Source organism: Pelodiscus sinensis, chromosome 2 (assembly GCF_052426305.1).
Source record: "Pelodiscus sinensis isolate ZL-2025 chromosome 2, ASM5242630v1, whole genome shotgun sequence".
NCBI lineage: Eukaryota > Metazoa > Chordata > Testudines > Trionychidae > Pelodiscus > Pelodiscus sinensis.
Window position 1 is genome coordinate 264,458,145 of NC_143053.1, and position 24,335 is coordinate 264,482,479.

Here is a 24,335-nt window from a genome sequence, read left to right on the forward strand (position 1 = left end):
TCCCCGTGGGGGGGTCAAGTGCCCAGGGTGCAGGCCGGGGTGTGGAGGGTTCCCCGTGGCGGGGGCCAAGTGCTCAGGGTGCAGGCCGGGGTGTGGAGGGTTCCCCGTGGGGGGGCCAAGTGCCCAGGGTGCAGGCCGGGGTGTGGAGGGTTCCCCGTGGCGGGGGCCAAGTGCTCAGGGTGCAGGCCGGGGTGTGGAGGGTTCCCCGTGGGGGGGTCAAGTGCCCAGGGTGCAGGCCGGGGTGTGGAGGGTTCCCCGTGGGGGGGCCAAGTGCCCGGGGTGTAGAGGGTTCCCCGTGGCGGGGGCCAAGTGCCCGGGGTGCAGGCCGGGGTGCGGAGGGTTCCCCGTGGCGGGGGTCAAGTGCCCAGGGTGCAGGCCGGGGTGTGGAGGGTTCCCCGTGGGGGGGCCAAGTGCCCGGGGTGCAGGCCGGGGTGTGGAGGGTTCCCCGTGGGGGGGCCAAGTGCCCAGGGTGCAGGCCGGGGTGTGGAGGGTTCCCCGTGGGGGGGCCAAGTGCCCGGGGTGCAGGCCGGGGTGTGGAGGGTTCCCCGTGGGGGGGCCAAGTGCCCGGGGTGCAGGCTGGGGTGTGGAGGGTTCCCCGTGGGGGGGCCAAGTGCCCGGGGTGCAGGCCGGGGTGTGGAGGGTTCCCCGTGGCGGGGGCCAAGTGCTCAGGGTGCAGGCCGGGGTGTGGAGGGTTCCCCGTGGCAGGGGTCAAGTGCCCAGGGTGCAGGCCGGGGTGTGGAGGGTTCCCCGTGGGGGGGCCAAGTGCCCAGGGTGCAGGCTGGGGTGTGGAGGGTTCCCCGTGGGGGGGTCAAGTGCCCAGGGTGCAGGCCGGGGTGTGGAGGGTTCCCCGTGGCGGGGGCCAAGTGCCCAGGGTGCAGGCTGGGGTGTGGAGGGTTCCCCGTGGGGGGGCCAAGTGCCCGGGGTGCAGGCCGGGGTGCGGAGGCTGGGAGAAGTCCCTGTGCCATTTGGGGCAGAGCGCAGAGCAGCCTGGATGGAGGCCAGGGCTGCCCGGCGTGGTCAGGGGATGCCCTGGCCAGTCCCTGGCTCTTTCACAGCTGCTTTGCTGAGAGCAGGGTCTGGATCCGGAGCAGGGGCCACGTAGCCAGGGGCAGGCACACTGCCCTCGCGACTCCATGGCTGGGCAGGTGGTGGCTGCAGGCCGAGGTAGGCGCCTGCCTGGGCTCTCTCGGGCTGTGTCTGGCCCTAGCCCCTCCCTTCTCTCTTTCAGTGGCTCAGAAGGTGGTGGCCCTGCGGAAGAAGCAGCAGCTCTCCATAGGGCCCTGCAAGTCCCTGCCCAATTCACCCAGCCATTCCTCTGTCTCCGCTGCCTCGATTCCCTCTGTGCACATCAACCAGGTGAGCAGCAGCCGGCGCCCGCGTCCTCCCTGCTGGCTGGGCCCGAGACGAGCCCGGATCCTCCCGGGGAGCAGCCGGCAGGGCCGCTGGCCTAGGCCCAGAACAGCCCCCGCCTGCCTTGGGGTGGGGACCTGGGGGCAAGCAGCTCGGCCCCAGGGGCTTGCAGTGTCTTGTCTGGCTGCCCCGGGCCCTGCGTGGGGAGGGGCACGTGGCTGGATGTAGGGGAGGCTGATGGTCCCTCCCAGGGGAGTTCTTAGCGCTTACCCAGCTATTCAATAGTCCCCGTGGGCAGGGCCAGCAGCCAGTGCGCGCCCGGCCTCACCCCGGGGAGCCCCCAGCCACCCCACGCTGCTGCTTAAGAACCGGCTTCCTGTGCAGCCCAGCGCACCTGCCGCCCCGCGCTGCCACCTCTGATACGGGGCAGCGGCAGCTCCAGGCCATGGGGGCCCAGGCTCTCCACAGACAGGAGGGCACCGCGGAGGCGGTGCTGGGGCTACCGGCTTTTAAGCCGGCTCCCTCAGCACTGGCTCCTGCTCCCCCTTGCTGCCTCCCACACAGAGGGGAACGTGTGTAGTCAAGATTAACCCATTAGCCTGGCTTACGGGTTCATCGTATAGTCGGCTGCACGTTGGCATCTCCAGATGGGGAGGATCACGTGAGGGTTCCCTGCTCTGTTCATTCCCTCTGGGGCACCGGGACACAGGGCTGGAGGGACCTTTGGGCTGACCCGTGGGGCCGTGCTCATGGTCTCGTGGAGGGGCTGGGAAGTCCAGCAGGAAGCCCTGGTCAGGCAGACACATGCCCCTCTGGGGGGCACCAAGCCAAAGGGAAGAGCAGGGGAAGGCTGAGCTATTGCAGGGGAGGAGGAGGCTGGGGGCCAGGCTACTCCGGGAGCAGGATGGGCCAGGAGGCTGAGGAAGGGTGGAGAGCAGGTGGGAGGGCAAAGAGGAGGCAGAGAGGGGGAAGGAGGGTGGAGGGATGGAAGAGATGGGAGAAGAGGCAGCAGGAGGGCAGAAAGGAGGCGGAGAGGTTGAGGGAGGGCAGAGAGGAGGCAGAGGGAGGGTGGAGACAGGAGAAGAGGCAGCGGGAGGCAGAGCGGTGGAGGGAGGGTGGGGAGGTGGCGGTGGTGGAGGAAGGAGGAGAGAGGAGAAGAGAAGGCGGGAGGTGGACAGGCGGAGGGAGGGTGGTGGGAGGGTGGAGACAGAAGAGGCGGAGGGAGGGCAGAGAGGAGGCAGAGAGATGGAGGGAGGGAGGAGAGGTGGCGGAGAGGCGGCGGGAGGGAGGAGAGGCGGCGGGAGGGCAGAGAGGGAGGCGGGGAGGGAGGAGAGGCGGCGGAGAGGCGGCGGGAGGGAGGAGAGGTGGCGGGAGGGCGGAGAGGAGGTGGAGAGGTGGCGGGAGGGCGGAGAGGAGGCACAGAGGAGGCAGAGAGGCGGCAGGAGGGCGGAGAGGAGGCGGGGAGGGAGGAGAGGCGGCGGGGAGGGAGGGAGAGGCGGCGGGAGGGCGGAGAGGAGGCGGGGAGGGAGGAGAGGCAGCGGGAGGGCGGACAGGAGGCGGGGAGGGAGGAGAGGCGGCGGAGAGGTGGCGGGAGGGAGGAGAGGTGGCGGGAGGGCGGAGAGGAGGTGGAGAGGTGGCGGGAGGGTGGAGAGGAGGCACAGAGGAGGCAGAGAGGCGGCAGGAGGGCGGAGAGGAGGCGGGGAGGGAGGAGAGGCGGCGGAGAGGCGGCGGGAGGGCGGAGAGGTGGCAGGAGGGCGGAGAGGAGGCGGGGAGGGAGGAGAGGCGGCGGAGAGGCGGCAGGAGGGCGGAGAGGAGGCACAGAGGAGGCAGAGAGGTGGCAGGAGGGCGGAGAGGAGGCGGGGAGGGAGGAGAGGCGGCGGAGAGGCGGCGGGAGGGCGGAGAGGAGGCGGGGAGGGAGGAGAGGCGGCGGAGAGGTGGCAGGAGGGCGGAGAGGAGGCGGGGAGGGAGGAGAGGCGGCGGGAGGGCAGAGAGGAGGCAGGGAGGGAGGAGAGGCGGCGGGAGGGCGGAGAGGAGGCGGGGAGGGAGGAGAGGCGGCGGAGAGGCGGCGGGAGGGCGGAGAGGTGGCAGGAGGGCGGAGAGGAGGCGGGGAGGGAGGAGAGGCGGCGGGAGGGCAGAGAGGAGGCGGGGAGGGAGGAGAGGCGGCGGAGAGGTGGCGGGAGGGAGGAGAGGTGGCGGGAGGGCGGAGAGGAGGTGGAGAGGTGGCGGGAGGGTGGAGAGGAGGCACAGAGGAGGCACAGAGGAGGCAGAGAGGCGGCAGGAGGGCGGAGAGGAGGCGGGGAGGGAGGAGAGGCGGCGGGAGGGCGGAGAGGTGGCAGGAGGGTGGAGAGGAGGCGGGGAGGGAGGAGAGGCGGCGGGAGGGCGGAGAGGTGGCGGGGAGGGAGGAGAGGCGGCGGGAGGGCGGAGAGGTGGCGGGGAGGGAGGAGAGGTGGCAGGAGGGCGGAGAGGAGGCGGGGAGGGAGGAGAGGCGGCGGAGAGGCGGCAGGAGGGCGGAGAGGAGGTGGGGAGGGAGGAGAGGCGGCGGAGAGGCGGCAGGAGGGCGGAGAGGAGGCGGGGAGGGAGGAGAGGCGGCGGGAGGGCGGAGAGGTGGCAGGAGGGCGGAGAGGAGGTGGGGAGGGAGGAGAGGTGGCGGAGAGGCGGCAGGAGGGCGGAGAGGAGGCACAGAGGAGGCAGAGAGGCGGCAGGAGGGCGGAGAGGAGGTGGGGAGGGAGGAGAGGCGGCGGAGAGGTGGCAGGAGGGCGGAGAGGTGGCAGGAGGGCGGAGAGGAGGCGGGGAGGGAGGAGAGGTGGCGGAGAGGCGGCAGGAGGGCGGAGAGGAGGCAGAGAGGCGGCAGGAGGGCGGAGAGGAGGTGGGGAGGGAGGAGAGGCGGCGGAGAGGCGGCAGGAGGGCGGAGAGGAGGCGGGGAGGGCGGAGAGGAGGCGGGGAGGGCGGAGAGGCGGCAGGAGGGCGGAGAGGTGGCAGGAGGGCGGAGAGGAGGCGGGGAGGGAGGAGAGGCGGCGGGAGGGCGGAGAGGTGGCAGGAGGGCGGAGAGGAGGCGGGGAGCGAGGAGAGGTGGCGGAGAGGCGGCAGGAGGGCGGAGAGGAGGCACAGAGGAGGCAGAGAGGCGGCAGGAGGGCGGAGAGGAGGCGGGGAGGGAGGAGAGGCGGCGGAGAGGCGGTGGGAGGGCGGAGAGGCGGTGGGAGGGCGGAGAGGTGGCAGGAGGGCGGAGAGGAGGCGGGGAGGGAGGAGAGGCGGCGGAGAGGTGGCGGGAGGGCGGAGAGGCGGTGGGAGGGCGGAGAGGTGGCAGGAGGGCGGAGAGGAGGCGGGGAGGGAGGAGAGGCGGCGGGAGGGCGGAGAGGCGGCAGGAGGGCGGAGAGGAGGCGGGGAGGGAGGAGAGGCGGCGGAGAGGCGGTGGGAGGGCGGAGAGGCGGCAGGAGGGTGGAGAGGAGGCGGAGAGGTGGCGGGAGGGTGGAGGGGATGCGGCGAGAGGGCAGAGAGGCGGTGGGAGGGCAGAGAGGCGGCAGAGAGGTGGCTGGAGGGCTGAGAAGAGGTGGAGAGGCGGCGGGAGGGCGAGAGGATGGCAGAACAAGGAGCAATGGTCTCAAGTTGTGGTGGGAGAGGTCCAGGTTGGATATTAGGAAAAACTATTTCACTAGGAGGGTAGTGAAGCACTGGAATGGGTTCCCTAGGGAAGTAGTGGAGTCTCCATCCCTAGAGGTGTTTAAGTCTTGGCTTGACAAAGCCCTGGCCGGGTTGATTTAGATGGGATTGGTCCTGCCTAGAGCAGGGGGCTGGACTTGACGACCTTCTGAGGTCTCTTCCAGTTCTATGATTCTATGATAAGGGGATGGTTGGATGAAATAACATGCTCTTGGCAACTAATTGACCATTCATTATCAGTGGGAAATAGGTCAATGGAGGGATGATAGGAGTTACTATAGAGAACTTTCTGGGTGTCTGGCTGGTGAGTCTTGCCCACATGCTCAGGGTTTAGCTGATCGCCATATTTGGGGTCAGGAAGGAATTTTCCTCCAGGGTAGATTGGCAGAGGCCCTGGAGGTTTTTCGCCTTCCTCTGTAGCATTGGGCACAGATCACAGCTGGAGGATTCTCTGCATGTTGGGGCCTTCAAAGTATTTGAAGGCTTCAATATCTGAGACATAGGTGAGAGGATTATTCTAGGAGGGGTGGGTGAGATTCTGTGGCCTGCACTGTGCAGGGGGTCAGACTAGATGATCATAATGGTCCCTTCTGACCTTAAAGTCTATGAGTCTATGAGTCTATGAGGAGGTGGAGAGGCGGCGGGAGGGCGAGAGGAGGCGGAGAGGCGGCGAGGGCTAAGCTGTCACAGGCGTCACAGCCCTGGCCGGGGCCATGTCTAGCCCCTGAACCCAGGGAGCGCGCTCGGCTCTGGGAAGCGGGATTCCAGGCCCGGTGGACGCTGCCGTTGGAAGCAAGGACGTTGCGCTCTCGGGACTCGGCCCATGAGAGAGACCTGGGGGCGTGGACGCTACCGACTGCCACGGCACGTAGCTGGTGCCCTAGGCTCGTCCGGGCGCGGCTGTGGCTGCGGCTGCGGCTGCAGCGCACGCGGAGCCTCCGAGGGAAGCTGAAGAGCGAATCTCCGGAGAGATGGACGCAGGCAGTGGAAGGTCCCGGAGTGGCAGGGACTGGTGCGCAGGAGGAGGCAGAGAGGATGCTGGGAGATGGCTGCCCTCGAGGCGGAGCGGAGGGCTGGGTGCTGGCCAGAGGCAGCAGCCTGCAGACAAAGAGGCGTCTGCGGGGGCCCAGCGCGGCCTCTCGGGGGGCCTGGCTTCTGCAGAGGCGCGAGGCAGAAGGAGGGTTAGAGGCGGCCTGAGGAGCAGGTAACGGACTCGGCTGCCGGAAGCGACTGCCTGCACCCCGGGTGAGTTTCCTCTGGCACCTGGTGCCCGATGGTGCCACGAGATCACCCGCCTCGCCCCCACGCCTGGCACCAGCCCATCTCCTGCAGCACCGCCTCAGGCCACCGCAGCCACGGAGGCGCCACGGCAGGGCCTGGCAGGGCAGCGGCCCTGAGACCCCCACAAGCGACGGCACCGCTCGCCGCACAGGGAGGGGAAAAGTCCCAGCCGGTCTGGCCTGCGGGAAATGCTTTAGACCTGGGCCTCCGAGTGAGACCCAGACAGAGTGCGCCCCGCCCCCTCAGTGACCTCCCCGCCCTCCCCCCAGCACCCCCAGCCTCCCTGCAGTGGCCCCGCCCTCCCCCCAGCGACCCTGCCCCGGCGGCGTGCTGTGGGCCGCTGGCGGCAGGGGTCCGGCCCGTGTAGCAGGGCGCAGCCGGGGCAGAGCGCAGGGGCTGGGATACTGTGGGCTCGGGGTGCCCCGCTTTGGGTGCTCCCCACTGGGAGGGGGGTTCACGCCTATCACCCAGGAGACCGGCCTGGCTCAGGGCTGGGGGTGCCCCGCTTTGGGTGCTCCCCACTGGGAGGGGGGTTCACGCCTATCACCCAGGAGACCGGCCTGGCTCAGGGCTGGGGGTGCCCCGCTTTGGGTGCTCCCCACTGGGAGGGGGGTTCACGCCTATCGCCCAGGAGACCGGCCTGGCTCAGGGCTGGGGGTGCCCCGCTTTGGGTGCTCCCCACTGGGAGGGGGGTTCACGCCTATCACCCAGGAGACCGGCCTGGCTCAGGGCTGGGGGTGCCCCGCTTTGGGTGCTCCCCACTGGGAGGGGGGTTCACGCCTATCGCCCAGGAGACCGGCCTGGCTCAGGGCTGGGGGTGCCCCGCTTTGGGTGCTCCCCACTGGGAGGGGGGTTCACGCCTATCGCCCAGGAGACCGGCCTGGCTCAGGGCTGGGGGTGCCCCGCTTTGGGTACTCCCCACTGGGAGGGGGGTTCACGCCTATCACCCAGGAGACCGGCCTGGCTCAGGGCTGGGGGTGCCCCGCTTTGGGTGCTCCCCACTGGGAGGGGGGTTCACGCCTATCACCCAGGAGACCGGCCTGGCTCAGGGCTGGGGGTGCCCCGCTTTGGGTGCTCCCCACTGGGAGGGGGGTTCACGCCTATCACCCAGGAGACCGGCCCCGCCCAGGCCTCTGCAGACGCCAGGAAGCTCTGAGGGCTGCTGAAGTGACGGGCAGGGACCCAGCGGCGGAGGCCGACAGCCACGGGCCACCTGGGCCAGCGTGGGCGCTGCTGGAAGCGTGGTTGTTCCTCTTGGGCCAGAGGAGGCCGGGCCACAAGCGGCTGCTGGGGGGCTCCCTGCAGGGGTCTGGGGTCTGCGCTGACAGACAGGCGTCTGGGACTGAGGCTGGGGGCTTGCGCCAGGCAGCGCCAAGCCTTAGAGCTCAGCACCCAGGGGCTGTCCCCGAGGGCACATGGAGGACATGGCTGAGCTGGCTGGGCCGGGCTCACACCTGCAGCCGCGCGAACAGGATCTGGCTCCGGGAGAAGGCCTGGGGTCCTGAGAGCGGCCAGCCCCAGAGAGAGCCCAGAGAGAGTCCTGGGGTCCAGTCCCTCAGCTGAAAGAAGCAGCCACGGCGGGAAGCGAGGGGCAGTCTGGGGAGGGGCCCGCTCACCCCGGTACAGGGCGCTGCTCACAGGGTCGGAGCAGGGCGAACGGCACAGAGCCAGGGCGACTCTCAGCCCAGCCGGGTCCGCCCCAACAGGCACCGAACCAGCCCCACCGACCCCTCAGCTGCCCTCCGGCCAGCAAGGAGCCCCCAGCAAATCCCTTCAACGCCCCAGCACGCCCTGTGCCCCCCAGTTCCCCCCCCACACAGAGGTAAGGTTATAACCCATCCCCCACCTCCCCTCAGACACCCCAGTGCTCCCTGTGCTCCCCAGCCCCCCCTTAAACAGGGGAGAGGTTATAACCCATCCCCCACCTCCCCTCAGACACCCCAGTGCTCCCTGTGCCCCCCAGTCCCCCCCCACACAGGGGAAAGGTTATAACCCATCCCCCACCTCCCTTCGGACACCCCAGTGTCCCTGGTGTCCCCCAGCCCCCCCCCCACACAGGGGAAAGGTTATAACCCATCCCCCACCTCCCCTCAGACACCCCAGTGCTCCCTGTGCCCCCAAGTCCCCCCCCACACAGGGGAAAGGTTATAACCCATCCCCCAACCTCCCCTCACACACCCCAGTGCTCCCTGTGCCCCCCCAGCCCCGACTTACACAGGGGAGAGGTTATAACCCATCCCCCACCTCCCCTCACACACCCCAGTGCTCCCTGTGCCCCCCAGCTCCCCTTACACAGGGGAGAGGTTATAACCCATCCCCCACCTCCCCTCGGACACCCCAGTGCTCCCTGTGCCCCCCAGCCCCCCTTACACAGGGGAGAGGTTATAACCCATCCCCCACCTCCCCTCGGACACCCCAGTGCTCCCTGTGCCCCCCAGCCCCCCTTACACAGGGGAGAGGTTATAACCCATCCCCCACCTCCCCTCGGACACCCCAGTGCTCCCTGTGCCCCCCCAGCCCCGACTTACACAGGGGAGAGGTTATAACCCATCCCCCACCTCCCCTCACACACCCCAGTGCTCCCTGTGCCCCCCAGCCCCCCTTACACAGGGGAGAGGTTATAACCCATCCCCCACCTCCCCTCACACACCCCAGTGCTCCCTGTGCCCCCCAGCCCCCCTTACACAGGGGAGAGGTTATAACCCATCCCCCACCTCCCCTCAGACACCCCAGTGCTCCCTGTGCCCCCCAGCCCCCCTTACACAGGGGAGAGGTTATAACCCATCCCCCACCTCCCCTCAGACACCCCAGTGCTCCCTGTGCCCCCCAGTCCCCCTTACACAGGGGAGAGGTTATAACCCATCCCCCACCTCCCCTCAGACACCCCAGTGCTCCCTGTGCCCCCCAGCCCCCCTTACACAGGGGAGAGGTTATAACCCATCCCCCACCTCCCCTCACACACCCCAGTGCTCCCTGTGCCCCCCAGCCCCCCTTACACAGGGGAGAGGTTATAACCCATCCCCCACCTCCCCTCACACACCCCAGTGCTCCCTGTGCCCCCCAGCCCTCCTTACACAGAGGAGAGGTTATAACCCATCCCCCCACCTCCCCTCAGACACCCCAGTGCTCCCTGTGCCCCCCAGCCCCCCTTACACAGGGGAGAGGTTATAACCCATCCCCCACCTCCCCTCAGACACCCCAGTGCTCCCTGTGCCCCCCAGCCCCCCTTACACAGGGGAGAGGTTATAACCCATCCCCCACCTCCCCTCACACACCCCAGTGCTCCCTGTGCCCCCCAGCCCCCGTTACACAGGGGAGAGGTTATAACCCATCCCCCACCTCCCCTCACACACCCCAGTGCTCCCTGTGCCCCCCAGCCCCCCTTACACAGGGGAGAGGTTATAACCCATCCCCCACCTCCCCTCAGACACCCCAGTGCTCCCTGTGCCCCCCAGCCCCCCTTACACAGGGGAGAGGTTATAACCCATCCCCCACCTCCCCTCACACACCCCAGTGCTCCCTGTGCCCCCCAGCCCCCCTTACACAGGGGAGAGGTTATAACCCATCCCCCACCTCCCCTCAGACACCCCAGTGCTCCCTGTGCCCCCCAGCCCCCCTTACACAGGGGAGAGGTTATAACCCATCCCCCACCTCCCCTCACACACCCCAGTGCTCCCTGTGCCCCCCAGCCCCCCTTACACAGGGGAGAGGTTATAACCCATCCCCCACCTCCCCTCAGACACCCCAGTGCTCCCTGTGCCCCCCAGCCCCCCTTACACAGGGGAGAGGTTATAACCCATCCCCCACCTCCCCTCACACACCCCAGTGCTCCCTGTGCCCCCCAGCCCCCCTCACACAGGGGAGAGGTTATAACCCATCCCCCCCTCCCCTCAGACACCCCAGTGCTCCCTGTGCCCCCCAGCCCCCCTTACACAGGGGAGAGGTTATAACCCATCCCCCACCTCCCCTCACACACCCCAGTGCTCCCTGTGCCCCCCAGCCCCCCTCACACAGGGGAGAGGTTATAACCCATCCCCCACCTCCCCTCAGACACCCCAGTGCTCCCTGTGCCCCCCAGCCCCCTTACACAGGGCTCACTCTCCGTGCCTGTGAGCAGGGGCCGAGCCGCCAGAGCCCTGCAGCCGGTCCAGGGATCTCCGCACGGGGCTTGACCAAAGGATCCTGCTCCACTTATGCCCCGGCTGCCCCTCCAGTGCAAGGACCCTGCTGCGGGGGGGGTTGCCTGCCGGGGTACTGGGGCCGGCCTGGGTCTTGTCCACGTCCCCGCCCCACGGACGTGCTGCGCTTAGAGTCTCGCCTGCCCACCCCAGGGCTGCATCCCACAGCCAGAGGCTCACGGCCTGCTGGGCTGTTCCCTTTGCCGCCCGGGGCTGGGTGGGCTGCGGGCCCGACGCCTCTCTCCCCTCCGGGGTGCTCCATGGGCGGGGGCAGCCAGGGCCCTGCCCCGGCCTTCTTGGCCACAGCCAGGCAGGCCGCCTGGTTCCTGGGTGGCTCTGGGGCCCTGGCTGGGGGCCCTGCAGGGCAGAGCCGTCTGGGCGAGCAGGCTGCCGGGTGCCTGCCCTGCAGTAGCCGGGTCCCCCGGTGGGACTCGGGTGCCTAGGAGCCAGCCGACGGGGTCCCGGAGGGAGTGCAGTGTGCGCCTCACAGCTGCCGTGCCCGTCTGGCTCCCTGCTCGTGCCCCCAGCCCGCATGTCCTCTGTAGCTGGGAGACCGGGGACGGGCCTGGCTCAGCGCGGGGGTGCCAGCTGCGTCCCCCAGGCGACGGGTGGGGTTCTGGTGGCTGCAGCATGCAGGCCCAACTCCAGGGGGCGCTGCAGGGGATCCGCTGCTGTGCAGTCAGGAGTGGTTTACCCAGCGAGCGCGCGCCTGGCCTGGGGAACTGCCTGCCACTGGATGGCATGGAACTGGAAAGCTGAGCAGTTGGGATCCAAGCCTCTGCTCCTCTAGGGCAGGGAGCCCTGGGGGACCCGTCAGCAGCGCCCCCGAAGATCCTGAGTGCCAAGTGGGAAGACGCCAGTGTCACCCTCATGCCCTACCCCTGCTGGGCCGAACGTGCCGGACCTCACCTGCCCCGGCAGAGCCCGGTGCCCACGGAAACACGGCACCAAAAGCGAACGGTCAGGAAAGCAACGTGGACAGGGGAAGGCGGGCGGAGCAAGCCACCAGCAGACCCCCTGCGTGGAGGAGCCGCTGGCCCCCAGCCGAAGAGAGGGGCGGAAGGCGGAGCGTTCCCCTGCGGGCAGCCGGGCGGGCAGGAAACACCCGACCCGCCTGCAGCGCCATAATCGGAGCCACCTCCACAGCCGTGGCAGGGATGCTCCTCAGCTCCAGCGGGCACAGCTGCGCCTGGGAGGTGGGGGTGACAGGAAACGAAAGGAGCCCCACTCCGGGGGGGCTCAGGCCCTTCCTGTCCACGGCTCCTGGAGCAGGGTGTATGGTGGGGCCGTGTCCCCCCTGCGGGTGTGTGATGGGAGCTGCTCCCAGGTGTGTGTCCGTGTGTCCTCTGTGTGTGTGTGATGGGAGCTGCTCCCAGGTGTGTGTCCCTGCGTGTCCTCTGTGTGTGTGTGATGGGAGCTGCTCCCAGGTGTGTGTCCGTGTGTCCTCTGTGTGTGTGTGATGGGAGCTGCTCCCAGGTGTGTGTCCCTGCGTGTCCTCTGTGTGTGTGTGATGGGACCTGCTCCCAGGTGTGTGTCCGTGTGTCCTCTGTGTGTGTGTGATGGGACCTGCTCCCAGGTGTGTGTCCGTGTGTCCTCTGTGTGTGTGTGATGGGACCTGCTCCCAGGTGTGTGCCCCTGCGTGTCCTCTGTGTGTGTGTGATGGGACCTGCTCCCAGGTGTGTGTCCGTGTGTCCTCTGTGTGTGTGTGATGGGACCTGCTCCCAGGTGTGTGTCCCTGCGTGTCCTCTGTGTGTGTGTGATGGGAGCTGCTCCCAGGTGTGTGTCCCTGCGTGTCCTCTGTGTGTGTGTGATGGGACCTGCTCCCAGGTGTGTGTCCGTGTGTCCTCTGTGTGTGTGTGATGGGACCTGCTCCCAGGTGTGTGCCCCTGCGTGTCCTCTGTGTGTGTGTGATGGGAGCTGCTCCCAGGTGTGTGTCCGTGTGTCCTCTGTGTGTGTGATGGGAGCTGCTCCCAGGTGTGTGTCCCTGCGTGTCCTCTGTGTGTGTGTGATGGGAGCTGCTCCCAGGTGTGTGTCCGTGTGTCCTCTGTGTGTGTGTGATGGGACCTGCTCCCAGGTGTGTGTCCGTGTGTCCTCTGTGTGTGTGTGATGGGACCTGCTCCCAGGTGTGTGTCCCTGCGTGTCCTCTGTGTGTGTGTGATGGGAGCTGCTCCCAGGTGTGTGTCCCTGCGTGTCCTCTGTGTGTGTGTGATGGGACCTGCTCCCAGGTGTGTGTCCGTGTGTCCTCTGTGTGTGTGTGATGGGACCTGCTCCCAGGTGTGTGTCCCTGCGTGTCCTCTGTGTGTGTGTGATGGGACCTGCTCCCAGGTGTGTGTCCGTGTGTCCTCTGTGTGTGTGATGGGAGCTGCTCCCAGGTGTGTGTCCCTGCGTGTCCTCTGTGTGTGTGTGATGGGAGCTGCTCCCAGGTGTGTGTCCCTGCGTGTCCTCTGTGTGTGTGTGATGGGAGCTGCTCCCAGGTGTGTGTCCGTGTGTCCTCTGTGTGTGTGTGATGGGAGCTGCTCCCAGGTGTGTGTCCCTGCGTGTCCTCTGTGTGTGTGTGATGGGAGCTGCTCCCAGGTGTGTGCCCGTGTGTCCTCTGTGTGTGTGTGATGGGACCTGCTCCCAGGTGTGTGTCCGTGTGTGTCCTCTGTGTGTGTGTGATGGGAGCTGCTCCCAGGTGTGTGCCCGTGTGTCCTCTGTGTGTGTGTGATGGGAGCTGCTCCCAGGTGTGTGTCCCTGCGTGTCCTCTGTGTGTGTGTGATGGGAGCTGCTCCCAGGTGTGTGTCCCTGCGTGTCCTCTGTGTGTGTGTGATGGGAGCTGCTCCCAGGTGTGTGCCCGTGTGTCCTCTGTGTGTGTGTGATGGGACCTGCTCCCAGGTGTGTGTCCCTGCGTGTCCTCTGTGTGTGTGTGATGGGAGCTGCTCCCAGGTGTGTGCCCGTGTGTCCTCTGTGTGTGTGTGATGGGACCTGCTCCCAGGTGTGTGCCCCTGCGTGTCCTCTGTGTGTGTGTGATGGGACCTGCTCCCAGGTGTGTGTCCCTGCGTGTCCTCTGTGTGTGTGATGGGAGCTGCTCCCAGGTGTGTGCCCGTGTGTCCTCTGTGTGTGTGATGGGACCTGCTCCCAGGTGTGTGTCCCTGCGTGTCCTCTGTGTGTGTGTGATGGGAGCTGCTCCCAGGTGTGTGCCCGTGTGTCCTCTGTGTGTGTGTGATGGGAGCTGCTCTCAGGTGTGTGTCCCTGCGTGTCCTCTGTGTGTGTGTGTGTGTGTGTGTGATGGGAGCTGCTCCCAGGTGTGTGCCCGTGTGTCCTCTGTGTGTGTGTGATGGGACCTGCTCCCAGGTGTGTGCCCCTGCGTGTCCTCTGTGTGTGTGTGATGGGACCTGCTCCCAGGTGTGTGTCCCTGCGTGTCCTCTGTGTGTGTGATGGGACCTGCTCCCAGGTGTGTGCCCGTGTGTCCTCTGTGTGTGTGATGGGACCTGCTCCCAGGTGTGTGTCCCTGCGTGTCCTCTGTGTGTGTGTGATGGGAGCTGCTCCCAGGTGTGTGCCCCTGCATGTCCTCTGTGTGTGTGTGATGGGAGCTGCTCCCAGGTGTGTGTCCCTGCGTGTCCTCTGTGTGTGTGTGATGGGACCTGCTCCCAGGTGTGTGTCCCTGCGTGTCCTCTGTGTGTGTGTGATGGGAGCTGCTCCCAGGTGTGTGTCCCTGCGTGTCCTCTGTGTGTGTGATGGGACCTGCTCCCAGGTGTGTGTCCCTGCGTGTCCTCTGTGTGTGTGTGATGGGAGCTGCTCCCAGGTGTGTGTCCCTGCGTGTCCTCTGTGTGTGTGATGGGAGCTGCTCCCAGGTGTGTGTCCCTGCGTGTCCTCTGTGTGTGTGTGATGGGACCTGCTCCCAGGTGTGTGTCCCTGCGTGTCCTCTGTGTGTGTGATGGGAGCTGCTCCCAGGTGTGTGTCCCTGCGTGTCCTCTGTGTGTGTGTGATGGGAGCTGCTCCCAGGTGTGTGTCCCTGCGTGTCCTCTGTGTGTGTGTGATGGGAGCTGCTCCCAGGTGTGTGTCCCTGCGTGTCCTCTGTGTGTGTGTGATGGGACCTGCTCCCAGGTGTGTGTCCCTGCGTGTCCTCTGTGTGTGTGTGATGGGAGCTGCTCCCAGGTGTGTGCCCGTGTGTCCTCTGTGTGTGTGTGATGGGACCTGCTCCCAGGTGTGTGTCCCTGCGTGTCCTCTGTGTGTGTGTGATGGGAGCTGCTCCCAGGTGTGTGCCCGTGTGTCCTCTGTGTGTGTGTGATGGGACCTGCTCCCAGGTGTGTGCCCCTGCGTGTCCTCTGTGTGTGTGTGATGGGACCTGCTCCCAGGTGTGTGTCCCTGCGTGTCCTCTGTGTGTGTGATGGGAGCTGCTCCCAGGTGTGTGCCCGTGTGTCCTCTGTGTGTGTGATGGGACCTGCTCCCAGGTGTGTGTCCCTGCGTGTCCTCTGTGTGTGTGTGATGGGAGCTGCTCCCAGGTGTGTGCCCGTGTGTCCTCTGTGTGTGTGTGATGGGAGCTGCTCTCAGGTGTGTGTCCCTGCGTGTCCTCTGTGTGTGTGTGTGTGTGTGTGTGATGGGAGCTGCTCCCAGGTGTGTGCCCGTGTGTCCTCTGTGTGTGTGTGATGGGACCTGCTCCCAGGTGTGTGCCCCTGCGTGTCCTCTGTGTGTGTGTGATGGGAGCTGCTCCCAGGTGTGTGCCCCTGCGTGTCCTCTGTGTGTGTGTGATGGGACCTGCTCCCAGGTGTGTGTCCCTGCGTGTCCTCTGTGTGTGTGATGGGAGCTGCTCCGAGGTGTGTGCCCCTGCGTGCCCTCTGTGTGTGTGTGATGGGAGCTGGTCCCAGGTGTGTGTCCCTGCGTGTCCTCTGTGTGTGTGTGTGTGTGTGTGTGTGATGGGAGCCGCTCCCAGGTGTGTGTCCGTGTGTGTCCTCTGTGTGTGTGTGATGGGAGCCGCTCCCAGGTGTGTGTCCGTGTGTGTCCTCTGTGTGTGTGTGATGGGAGCCGCTCCCAGGTGTATGTCCGTGTGTGTCCTCTGTGTGTGTGTGTGTGTGATGGGAGCCGCTCCCAGGTGTGTGTCCGTGTGTGTCCTCTGTGTGTGTGTGTGTGTGTGATGGGAGCCGCTCCCAGGTGTGTGTCCGTGCGTGTCCTCTGTGTGTGTGTGTTGGGAGCCGCTCCCAGGCGTGTGTTGGAACAGGAACTGTGTGCGCACGTGCACGTTCTCTGTGTGTGCTGGCAACGGCCCCAGGCACCCTGCGGGCTAGTCCCGTTCTCCTCCGAGAAGCCGACCCCGCTGTGGTGTCCGGAGCTGCACCCTGTCCCTGGGAGAGCTGGCTGCCCTGGGACACCGGGGGCAGAGGCCACTGAGCGTGGCACAGCCAAGGGGGGTGGGGCCCAGCCATGCTCCTGCTACCGCGCCCCGCTCACCGCGTGCTCTCGCTCTCTCGCAGGCCACCAACGGCAGCGGCGCCTTCAGCGACTACTCCTCCTCCGTGCCCTCCACCCCCAGCACCAGCCAGCGGGAGCTGCGCATCGAGACCATCGCTGCCTCCAACACACCCACCCCCATCCGCAAGCAGTCCAAGCGGCGCTCCAACATCTTCACGGTAGGCGCCAACCCTCTGCCTGCGGCTCTTCTCTGCGGGCCTGTCCTCTGTGTGTGAGTCCTCCCCGTGTGAGTCCTCCCCGTGTGCACGCGGCTCTTCTGTGCGTGTCTGTCCTCCATGTGTGAGTCCTCCCTGTGTGTCCCCGTGTCTTCTCTGCGGGCCTGTCCTCTGTGTGTGAGTCCTCCCCGTGTGAGTCCTCCCCGTGTGCACGCGGCTCTTCTGTGCGTGTCTGTCCTCCATGTGTGAGTCCTCCCTGTGTGTCCCCGTGTCTTCTCTGCGGGCCTGTCCTCTGTGTGTGAGTCCTCCCCGTGTGAGTCCTCCCCGTGTGCACACGGCTCTTCTGTGCGTGTCTGTCCTCCGTGTGTGAGTCCTCCCTGTGTGTCCCCGTGTCTTCTCTGCGTGCCTGTCCTCTGTGTGTGAGTCCTCCCCGTGTGAGTCCTCCCCGTGTGTCCCCATGTCTTCTGTGTGTGCCTATCCTCCATGTGTAAGTCCTCCCCGTGTGTCCCCGTGTCTTCTGTGCGTCTGTCCTCCGTGTGTGAGTTCTCCCCGTGTGCATGGGTTCTCTGCGTCTGTCCTCTGTGTGTGAGTCCTCCATGTGTGCACCCAGCTCTTCTCTGCGTGTCTGTCCTCCGTGTGTGAGTTTTCCCCGTGTGCGCGCGGGTCTTCTGTGAGTTTCTGTCCTCCATGTGTGAGTCCTCCCCGTGTGCGCGGGTCCTGCATGTGTGTGTGTGTGTGTGTGTGAGTCCTCCCCATGTGTGCATGCATCCTCCATGTGTGTGCATGTTCTCTGTGTGAGTACGCATCCTCCATGTGTGGCTGTGTTCTCTGTGTGCAAATCCTACCTGTGTGCATGTATCCTCCTCCGTGTGTGTGTGTTCTCTCTGTGTGCAAATCCTTCCTGTACATGCCCGTGTGTGTGTGCGTGTGCGGCCTCCCCGTGGGTGGAGGAGGGCTGGCTCTGCCTGTGGGGCGTGCAGCTCTCAGCTCCTTTCCCGTTGCTCTCGCTGGGGCTCTGTCCCCTGCCCGGGGCGGGGCTCTGGGTCTGCACTGGCTGAATGGGCCGGGCAGGGTCTCGTGGGCCCCCTTGCACCCCTGTGCCTCTAGCCGGACAGCAGGGAGTTTGGTGGGGCCCTGGCTCATGCGGAGGGAGTGGAGGGACTGAGGTGCTCCCAGCCTGGGGCGTCCTGGAGTCAGTGCAGGGACATTTACAGCTGTTGTTTCTGCTGGTTGTGTTTGCATCCTGTCTCAGTGCATTTCACCCCCCACGCCGTGCACACACAGCCGCTCCCCTCCTCGGTTCCCCACACGCCCCAGGAGAACCTCCGTCCCCCTCTTCTGACACACAGGCTAGCTGGGAACCCCCTTGTTCCCCAACACCCGGACACACCAGTGTGTGCATCCCACCTGTGGTTCCCTGACACATACTCACTGCTCCCCAACACCCTTACATGAGGGCACCTATGCGTCAGCTGTTTACCAACCCCCGGACCCCAGTGCGCGTACTCGACTGCTCCCCCACCTCCATACATCAGTGCGCACAGCCACCCACTGCTCCCCAACACCCCTACACCAGGGCACCTACGCGTCAGCTGTTTACCAACCCCCGGACCCCAGTGCGCGCACTCGACTGCTCCCCCACCTCCATACATCAGTGCGCACAGCCACCCACTGCTCCCCAACACCCGTACACCAGGGCACCTACGTGTCAGCTGTTTACCAACCCCCGGACCCCAGTGCGCGCACTCGACTGTTCCCCCACCTCCATACATCAGTGCGCACAGCCACCCACTGCTCCCCAACACCCGTACACCAGGGCACCTACGTGTCAGCTGTTTACCAACCCCCGGACCCCAGTGCGCGCACTCGACTGCTCCCCCACCTCCATACATCAGTGCGCACAGCCACCCACTGCTCCCCAACACCCGTACACCAGGGCACCTACGCGTCACCTGTTTACCAACCCCCGGACCTCAGTGCGCGCACTCGACTGCTCCCCCACCTCCATACATCAGTGCGCACAGCTGCCCACTGCTGCCCAGCACTCCTCATCCGCCCTCTCAGTTTGCACAGACGCCTCCCTGGCTCACCCTCTCTGGCACGTGCACCTTCTAAGACCCTCACCCCAGTGCTCCCAGGCCCTGCTGTGCTCCCTAACTCGCCCCTGCACATGCACCTCCACATTCCCCCCGTCAGCAAGGACCTGCAGGGTCCCCTGCACGGTCATGCCCCCCTCCCTCCGCGCTGCTGCTCCCTCTCGCTCAGGCTCACACTTGCTGTTGTGCACCAGTGTGCACCGGCTCTTGCACGCTCCCTGGTTCTGGACTCGCCGTTGGCTCATGGTCACGCTCCCCCTCTCACTCCTGCTGGAGCACGTCCGGCTTGTGGTGCCGTCCATTCTCGCCTGGGTCATTCTGGGGCTCATACTTCATCACTATGGACACCATCAACTGGGGCTCCTGCTCGCTTGCCTCTCAGTTTGTGGTCGCGCTCGCTTGTTGTCTCTTCGGGGTTCTGCTCACTTGGCCTCTGTGGCGTTCCTGCTCGCTTCCCTCTCTTGCTTAGTCTGGGGTCGTGCTTGCTTGTTGTCTCTACGGGGTTCTGCTCACTTGGCCTCTCTGTGGGGTTCCTGCTCACTCAGTCTGGGGTCGTGCTCGCTTGTCTCTCCGGGGTTCTGCTCGCTTGGCCTCTCTGTGGGGTTCCTGCTCGTTTCCCTCTCTTGCTCAGTCTGGGGTCACGCTCGCTTGTTGTCTCTCCAGAGTTCCTGCTCGCTTGGCCTCTCTGTGGGGTTCCTGCTCGCTTCCCTCTCTCGCTCAGTCTGGGGTCGTGCTCGCTTGTCTCTAGGGGGTTCCTGCTCGCTTGGCCTCTCTGTGGGACTCATGCTCACTCAGTCGGGGCTCACGCTGGCTTGCCTCTCTGTGGGGTTCCTGCTCGCTTCCCTCTCTAGCTCAGTCTGGGGTCGCGCTCGCTTGTCTCTAGCGGGTTCCTGCTCGCTTGGCTTCTCTGTGGGGTTCCTGCTCGCTTCCCTCTCTAGCTCAGTCTGGGGTCGCACTCGCTTGTCTCTAGCGGGTTCCTGCTCGCTTGGCCTCTCTGTGGGGTTCCTGCTCGCTTCCCTCTCTCGCTCAGTCTGGGGTTGCGCTCGCTTGTCGTCTTGGTGGGGTTCCTGCTCGCTTGGGGCTCCCGCTGGCTGTCGCGCTGGTGCACACGACTCCCATCGGGCGGTGGCAGCAGCAGTATTGGAAGGCGCTTGCTCCCTCCGCAGCTGGGCTGGGCAGTTTGGCAGCTCGTGCAGCCAAGCGCACCCGCCTTCCTGCGCCCAGGGGTGAGGGGAGTGGCAAAGTGCGCAGGGCTTTGCCTAGGCTTCTAGCCCTGGGGAGAGACACGGAGCGCCCTGTCTTGTGAGGGCTGCGGTCCCGAGCTGCAGTTTCCCTGGAGTTTCAGCTCCGGTGGCCTCCGGACCTGGGAGCGAGGTGCAGACAGAAGGGGGGGATCTGGCCACCGGCGGAGACGGCCCCCCGCCCTCAGGGACAGCCGTGTCCCAGCCTAGCCCTGGGGCGCGTGCCCGAGCTTGGCCTGCTGCTGCCTCCGGCTCCGCGCCCAGTGGCCAGCCTGTGCGTCTGTCTCCGCTGCCTGCCCCGCCGTTGGCAGCCTTGCGGCCGCGCTCTGACTCTAACTTGCCAAACTCTTTATTCTTTCGCTGTTTGCAGATCTGTGCCACTGTGTCCAACTTTTCATCTACCAAACGGCCCTTCCAACTCCTCCCCAATTAGAAGATCCGGGTGGTTGCGCACGGCACCTGTGTACAAATTCTCTCACTTTTCATTGCCTCTCCAGGGCCGGATAAGGGATGGGCACTGGGACTGATCTAAGATTAGAGGCTCGCCCGCCCGCCCGCCCGCCAGCATGGGTCCCCCTCCCGGAGACACGCAGGAGCCCTTTAAACCCCCCCCATGTAAAGTCTAGGAAGCGCGGAGACGGCCTGCTGGACATGCTGGGCCTGCCGGACGCTGGCCGGAGATGCCAGGCGGACAACCCCGAGGGCACGGGAAGACCTGCCGACCCAGCGGGACCCGGGCGACGGCAGCAAGTGGAGATGGACGGGCCACGGACGCTTTGCTGCCACTAGCACCTTGCTTCCTACTGCCTTTTCCTGCAGCTGCATGGACTCCTGCTCCTCCTGCTCCTCCTCCGCTGCGGGGCAGGGCCGCCCCACGTCGCTCCTCCCTCTGTCCCTCTGTGTCGCGAGGGCAGCGGGTCCCAGGCGGGGCCAGGCGCTCCTGCCCAGCCCGGCGTGCCCGGGGCGCGCCCTGCCTGAGGGGAGACCCGGCTGCTGCTCTTGTGATCTGAGTGTGTTGATTGTGCTCCATGCGTGTGTGACTTGGGTTTTCCTGTCCTGGGCGCTGTGCCCGAGTTCTGCGCCACAGACTGTAGATTCCTCGTGTAGTTCTTGGCCTTTGCCGCCCTCCCGGAGCAGCCGCGGCTGCGCTCGACTCGCTGTGCATAGATAGTCGTGTCCGTGTTCTCGTGTAAGGGCCCTGGCTCGGCCCAGGCCCCGTGCTACTGTGTATGGTGCAAGTGTGTTCACGGAATAAAGCTGTTGGATTAGTAGGCGTGTGGGTTCCTTTCGCTGCCTGGGCCTCTCCTGCTTCTGTCCATGCTCCACCCCATCCCATGCTCATCCTGTGTGTGGCCGGCGCTGGGCGGGGCTCCGGGGCAGTGCCCTCGGTGGGGGGGCAGCGCTGGAGCCGGGAGACCCTGCCCTGGCCGGGGGAGGCGTGGGCTGCCGTCCCCTCTGCCCGCCCCGTGGCTAACGCGCCTGTGTCTCTTCTCTTCCAGTCTCGAAAGGGCGCGGAGCCGGAGCGGGAGAAGAAGGTGCCGGAGTGCAAGGCGGACAGTATCGGCAGCGGGCGGGCCATTCCCATTAAGCAGGTTCGATTCCCTGCCCCCCCCGCCCCCCGGCCAGGCCCTGCTGCAGGGAGGTGGGGCCAGGGCCTTGGAGAGGGAGGTGCCCATCTGTGTCCGGCTCATTGTGTGTTTCCATGCAAGTGTCTCTGTCACCAGCTCTGCGTTCAGTGTGTGTGCCTGTGCGGGGGGCGGTTCTCAGGCAGGTACTGACGCTTTCCAGCAGAGGGCAGCAGAGCGCCACCGCCAGCTCCGACTCCTGGCTGCCTGCGGCTCCAGCGCCCGGCTCCCAGCACAGTGAGGAGCAGGAGCCTGGCCGGAGTGAGCCCAGGGGCGCTGGCAGCTCAGCTCCTGCTAGTTCCTTGAGGGGTCTCTGGAGAGCAGGGCGTGAGATGGACCCGTCCGGCAGCCCCCGCTCGCGTCCGGCAGCCCCCAGGCCACGTCCGGCAGCCCCCAGGCCACGTCCGGCAGCCCCCGCTCGCGTCCGGCAGCCCCCGCTCGCGTCCAGCAGCCCCCAGGCCACGTCCAGCAGCCCCCAGGCCAGGTCCGGCAGCCCCCGCTCGCGTCCGGCAGCCCCCAGGCCACGTCCGGCAGCCCCCGCTCAGCGTCCGGCAGCCCCCAGGCCACGTCCGGCAGCCCCCGCTCGCGTCCGGCAGCCCCCAGGCCACGTCCAGCAGCCCCCAGGCCACGTCCGGCAGCCCCTGCTCGCGTCTGGCAGCCCCCGCTTGCGTCCGGCAGCCCCCAGGCCACGTCCGGCAGCCCCCAGGCCACGTCCGGCAGCCCCTGCTCGCGTCCGGCAGCCCCCAGGCCACGTCCGGCAGCCCCCAGGCCACGTCCGGCAGCCCCCGCTCGCGTCCGGCAGCCCCCGCTCGCGTCCAGCAGCCCCCAGGCCACGTCCAGCAGCCCCCAGGCCAGGTCCGGCAGCCCCCGCTCGCGTCCGGCAGCCCCCAGGCCACGTCCGGCAGCCCCCGCTCAGCGTCCGGCAGCCCCCAGGCCACGTCCGGCAGCCCCCGCTCGCGTCCGGCAGCCCCCAGGCCACGTCCAGCAGCCCCCAGGCCACGTCCGGCAGCCCCTGCTCGCGTCCGGCAGCCCCCGCTTGCGTCCGGCAGCCCCCAGGCCACGTCCGGCAGCCCCCAGGCCACGTCCGGCAGCCCCTGCTCGCGTCCGGCAGCCCCCAGGCCATGTCCGGCAGCCCCCAGGCAACGTCCGGCAGCCCCCAGCTCGGCGTCCGGCAGCCCCCAGGCCACGTCCGGCAGCCCCCAGCTCGGCGTCCGGCAGCCCCCAGGCCACGTCCGGCAGCCCCCAGCTCGGCGTCTGGCAGCCCCCAGGCCATGTCCGGCAGCCCCCAGCTCGGCGTCCGGCAGCCCCCAGGCCACATCCGGCAGCCCCCGCTCGGCGTCCGGCAGCCCCCAGGCCACGTCCGGCAGCCCCCGCTCGGCGTCCGGCAGCCCCCACGCCACGTCCGGTAGCCCCCGCTCGCGTCCGGCAGCCCCCAGGCCACGTCTGGCAGCCCCCGCTCGGCGTCCGGCAGCCCCCAGGCCACGTCCGGCAGCCCCCAGCTCGGCATCCGGCAGCCCCCAGCTCAGCATCCGGCAGCCCCCAGCTCAGCGTCCGGCAGCCCCCGCTCGCGTCCGGCTGCCCCCAGGCCACGTCCGGCAGCCCCCAGCTCGGCGTCCGGCAGCCCCCGCTCGCGTCCGGCAGCCCCCAGGCCACGTCCGGCAGCCCTCAGGCCACGTCCGGCAGCTCCCAGCTCGGCGTCCGGCAGCCCCCAGGCCACATCCGGCAGCCCCCAGCTCGGCGTCCGGCAGCCCCCAGGCCGTGTCCGGCAGCCCCCAGCTCGGCGTCCGGCAGCCCCCAGCTCGGAGTCCGGCAGCCCCCGCTTGCGTCCGGCAGCCCCCAGGCCGCGTCCGGCAGCCCCCAGCTCGGCGTCCGGCAGCCCCCGCTCGGCGTCCGGCAGCCCCTGCTCGGCGTCCGGCAGCCCCCGCTCGCGTCCGGCAGCCCCCGCTCGCATCCGGCAGCCCCCAGGCCACGTCCGGCAGCCCCCAGGCCGCGTCCGGCAGCCCCCGCTCGGCGTCCGGCAGCCCCCAGGCCGTGTCCGGCAGCCCCCGCTCGGCGTCCGGCAGCCCCCAGCTCGGCGTCCGGCAGCCCCCAGCTCGGCGTCCGGCAGCCCCCGCTCGGCGTCCGGCAGCCCCCAGGCCGCGTCCGGCAGCCCCCGCTCGGCGTCCGGCAGCCTGGGCTGTGTTCTCAGGACAGGGTCCAGCGGTGCCCCTTGCTGCCGTGCTGGGGCCGTCCCGGGGCCGTCTCGGGGAGGGTCAGGCAGCGAGCGAAGGGGGGACAGTCTGTTCCCTTGACAGCTCTCGGGGGGAGGAGTCCAGGGTGGGTTGCTGCTTGGAAAGAGCAGCCAGGGCAGTTCTGGCTCTGAGGGGGCGGGGAGGGGTCTGTGGTGGGCGGGGGGGGGCAGGGAGGAGTCTGGGGGTACCGGGGGGGGTCTGTGGTGGGCGGGGGGGCAGAGAGGAGTCTTGGGTGCCGGGGGGTGTCTGTGGCCGGCTGGAGGGGCAGGGATGAGTCTGTGGCTGGGCGGGGGGGCAGGCAGGGTTTGTGGCCAACCGGGGGCGCGGGGAGGGGGTCTATGGCTGGCTGGAGGGGCAAGGAGGAGTCTGTGGCTGGGGGGGCAGTGAGGGGTCTGTGGCGGGGGGCGGGAAGGGGTCTGTGGAGGGCGGGGGAGCAGGGGGGTTCTGTGGCCGGCAGGGGGTGGGGAGGAGTCTGTGGCGGGCAGAGGGGAAGGGGGTTCTGTGGCAGGGGGCGGGGAGGGGTCTGTGGCGGGTGGAGGGGAAGGGGGTTCCGTGACAGGGGGCAGGGAGGGGTCTGTGGCAGGCGGGGAGAGCTGGGGGGGTTCCGTGGTGGGGGTTGGGGAGGGGTCTGTGGCCGGCAGGGGACGGGGGGGTCTGTGGCAGGGGGCGGGGAGGGGTCTGTGGCCGGCAGAGGGCGGGGGGGTTCCGTGGCGGGGGGCGGGGAGGCGGTCTGTGGCCGGCAGGGGAAGCGGGGGGGTCTGAGGCCGGCAGAGGGTGGGGGGGGGGGGTTCCGTGGCGGGGGGCGGTCTGTGGCCGTCAGTGGGTGGGGAGGGGTCTGTGGCCAGCAGAGGGGCGGGGGTTTCCGTGGTGGGAGGCGGGGAGGGGTCTGTGGCCGGCAGGGGGCGGGAGGGTTCCGGGGCGGGGAGGGGTCTGTGGCCAGCAGGGGAAGCGGGGGGGTTCCGTGGCCAGCAGAGGGTGGGGGGGTTCTGTGGTGGGGGGCGGTCTGTGGCCGTCAGTGGGTGGGGAGAGGTCTGTGGCCGGCAGAGGGGCGGGGGGGTTCCGTGGCGGGGAGC

At 67.9% G+C, this 24,335-nt stretch overlaps 1 protein-coding gene across 2 annotated transcripts in view; it reads left to right on the forward strand.

The window, feature by feature from the left end:
• The window catches only part of AGAP3 (ArfGAP with GTPase domain, ankyrin repeat and PH domain 3), a 237,354-nt gene that overhangs the window by 94,685 nt on the left and 118,334 nt on the right, over window positions 1–24,335 (forward strand). Inside the window, exons 7-9 of one of the 2 annotated variants that reach the window (XM_089776874.1) lie at window positions 1,229–1,356; window positions 15,917–16,072; window positions 20,906–20,998. In XM_089776874.1, the coding sequence (XP_089633000.1) occupies window positions 1,229–1,356; window positions 15,917–16,072; window positions 20,906–20,998 (377 nt within the window). Of the gene's footprint in view, window positions 1–1,228; window positions 1,357–15,916; window positions 16,073–19,776; window positions 19,902–20,905; window positions 20,999–24,335 lie in introns of those variants that run through there. The other variant, XM_075917266.2, reaches the window with a different exon arrangement.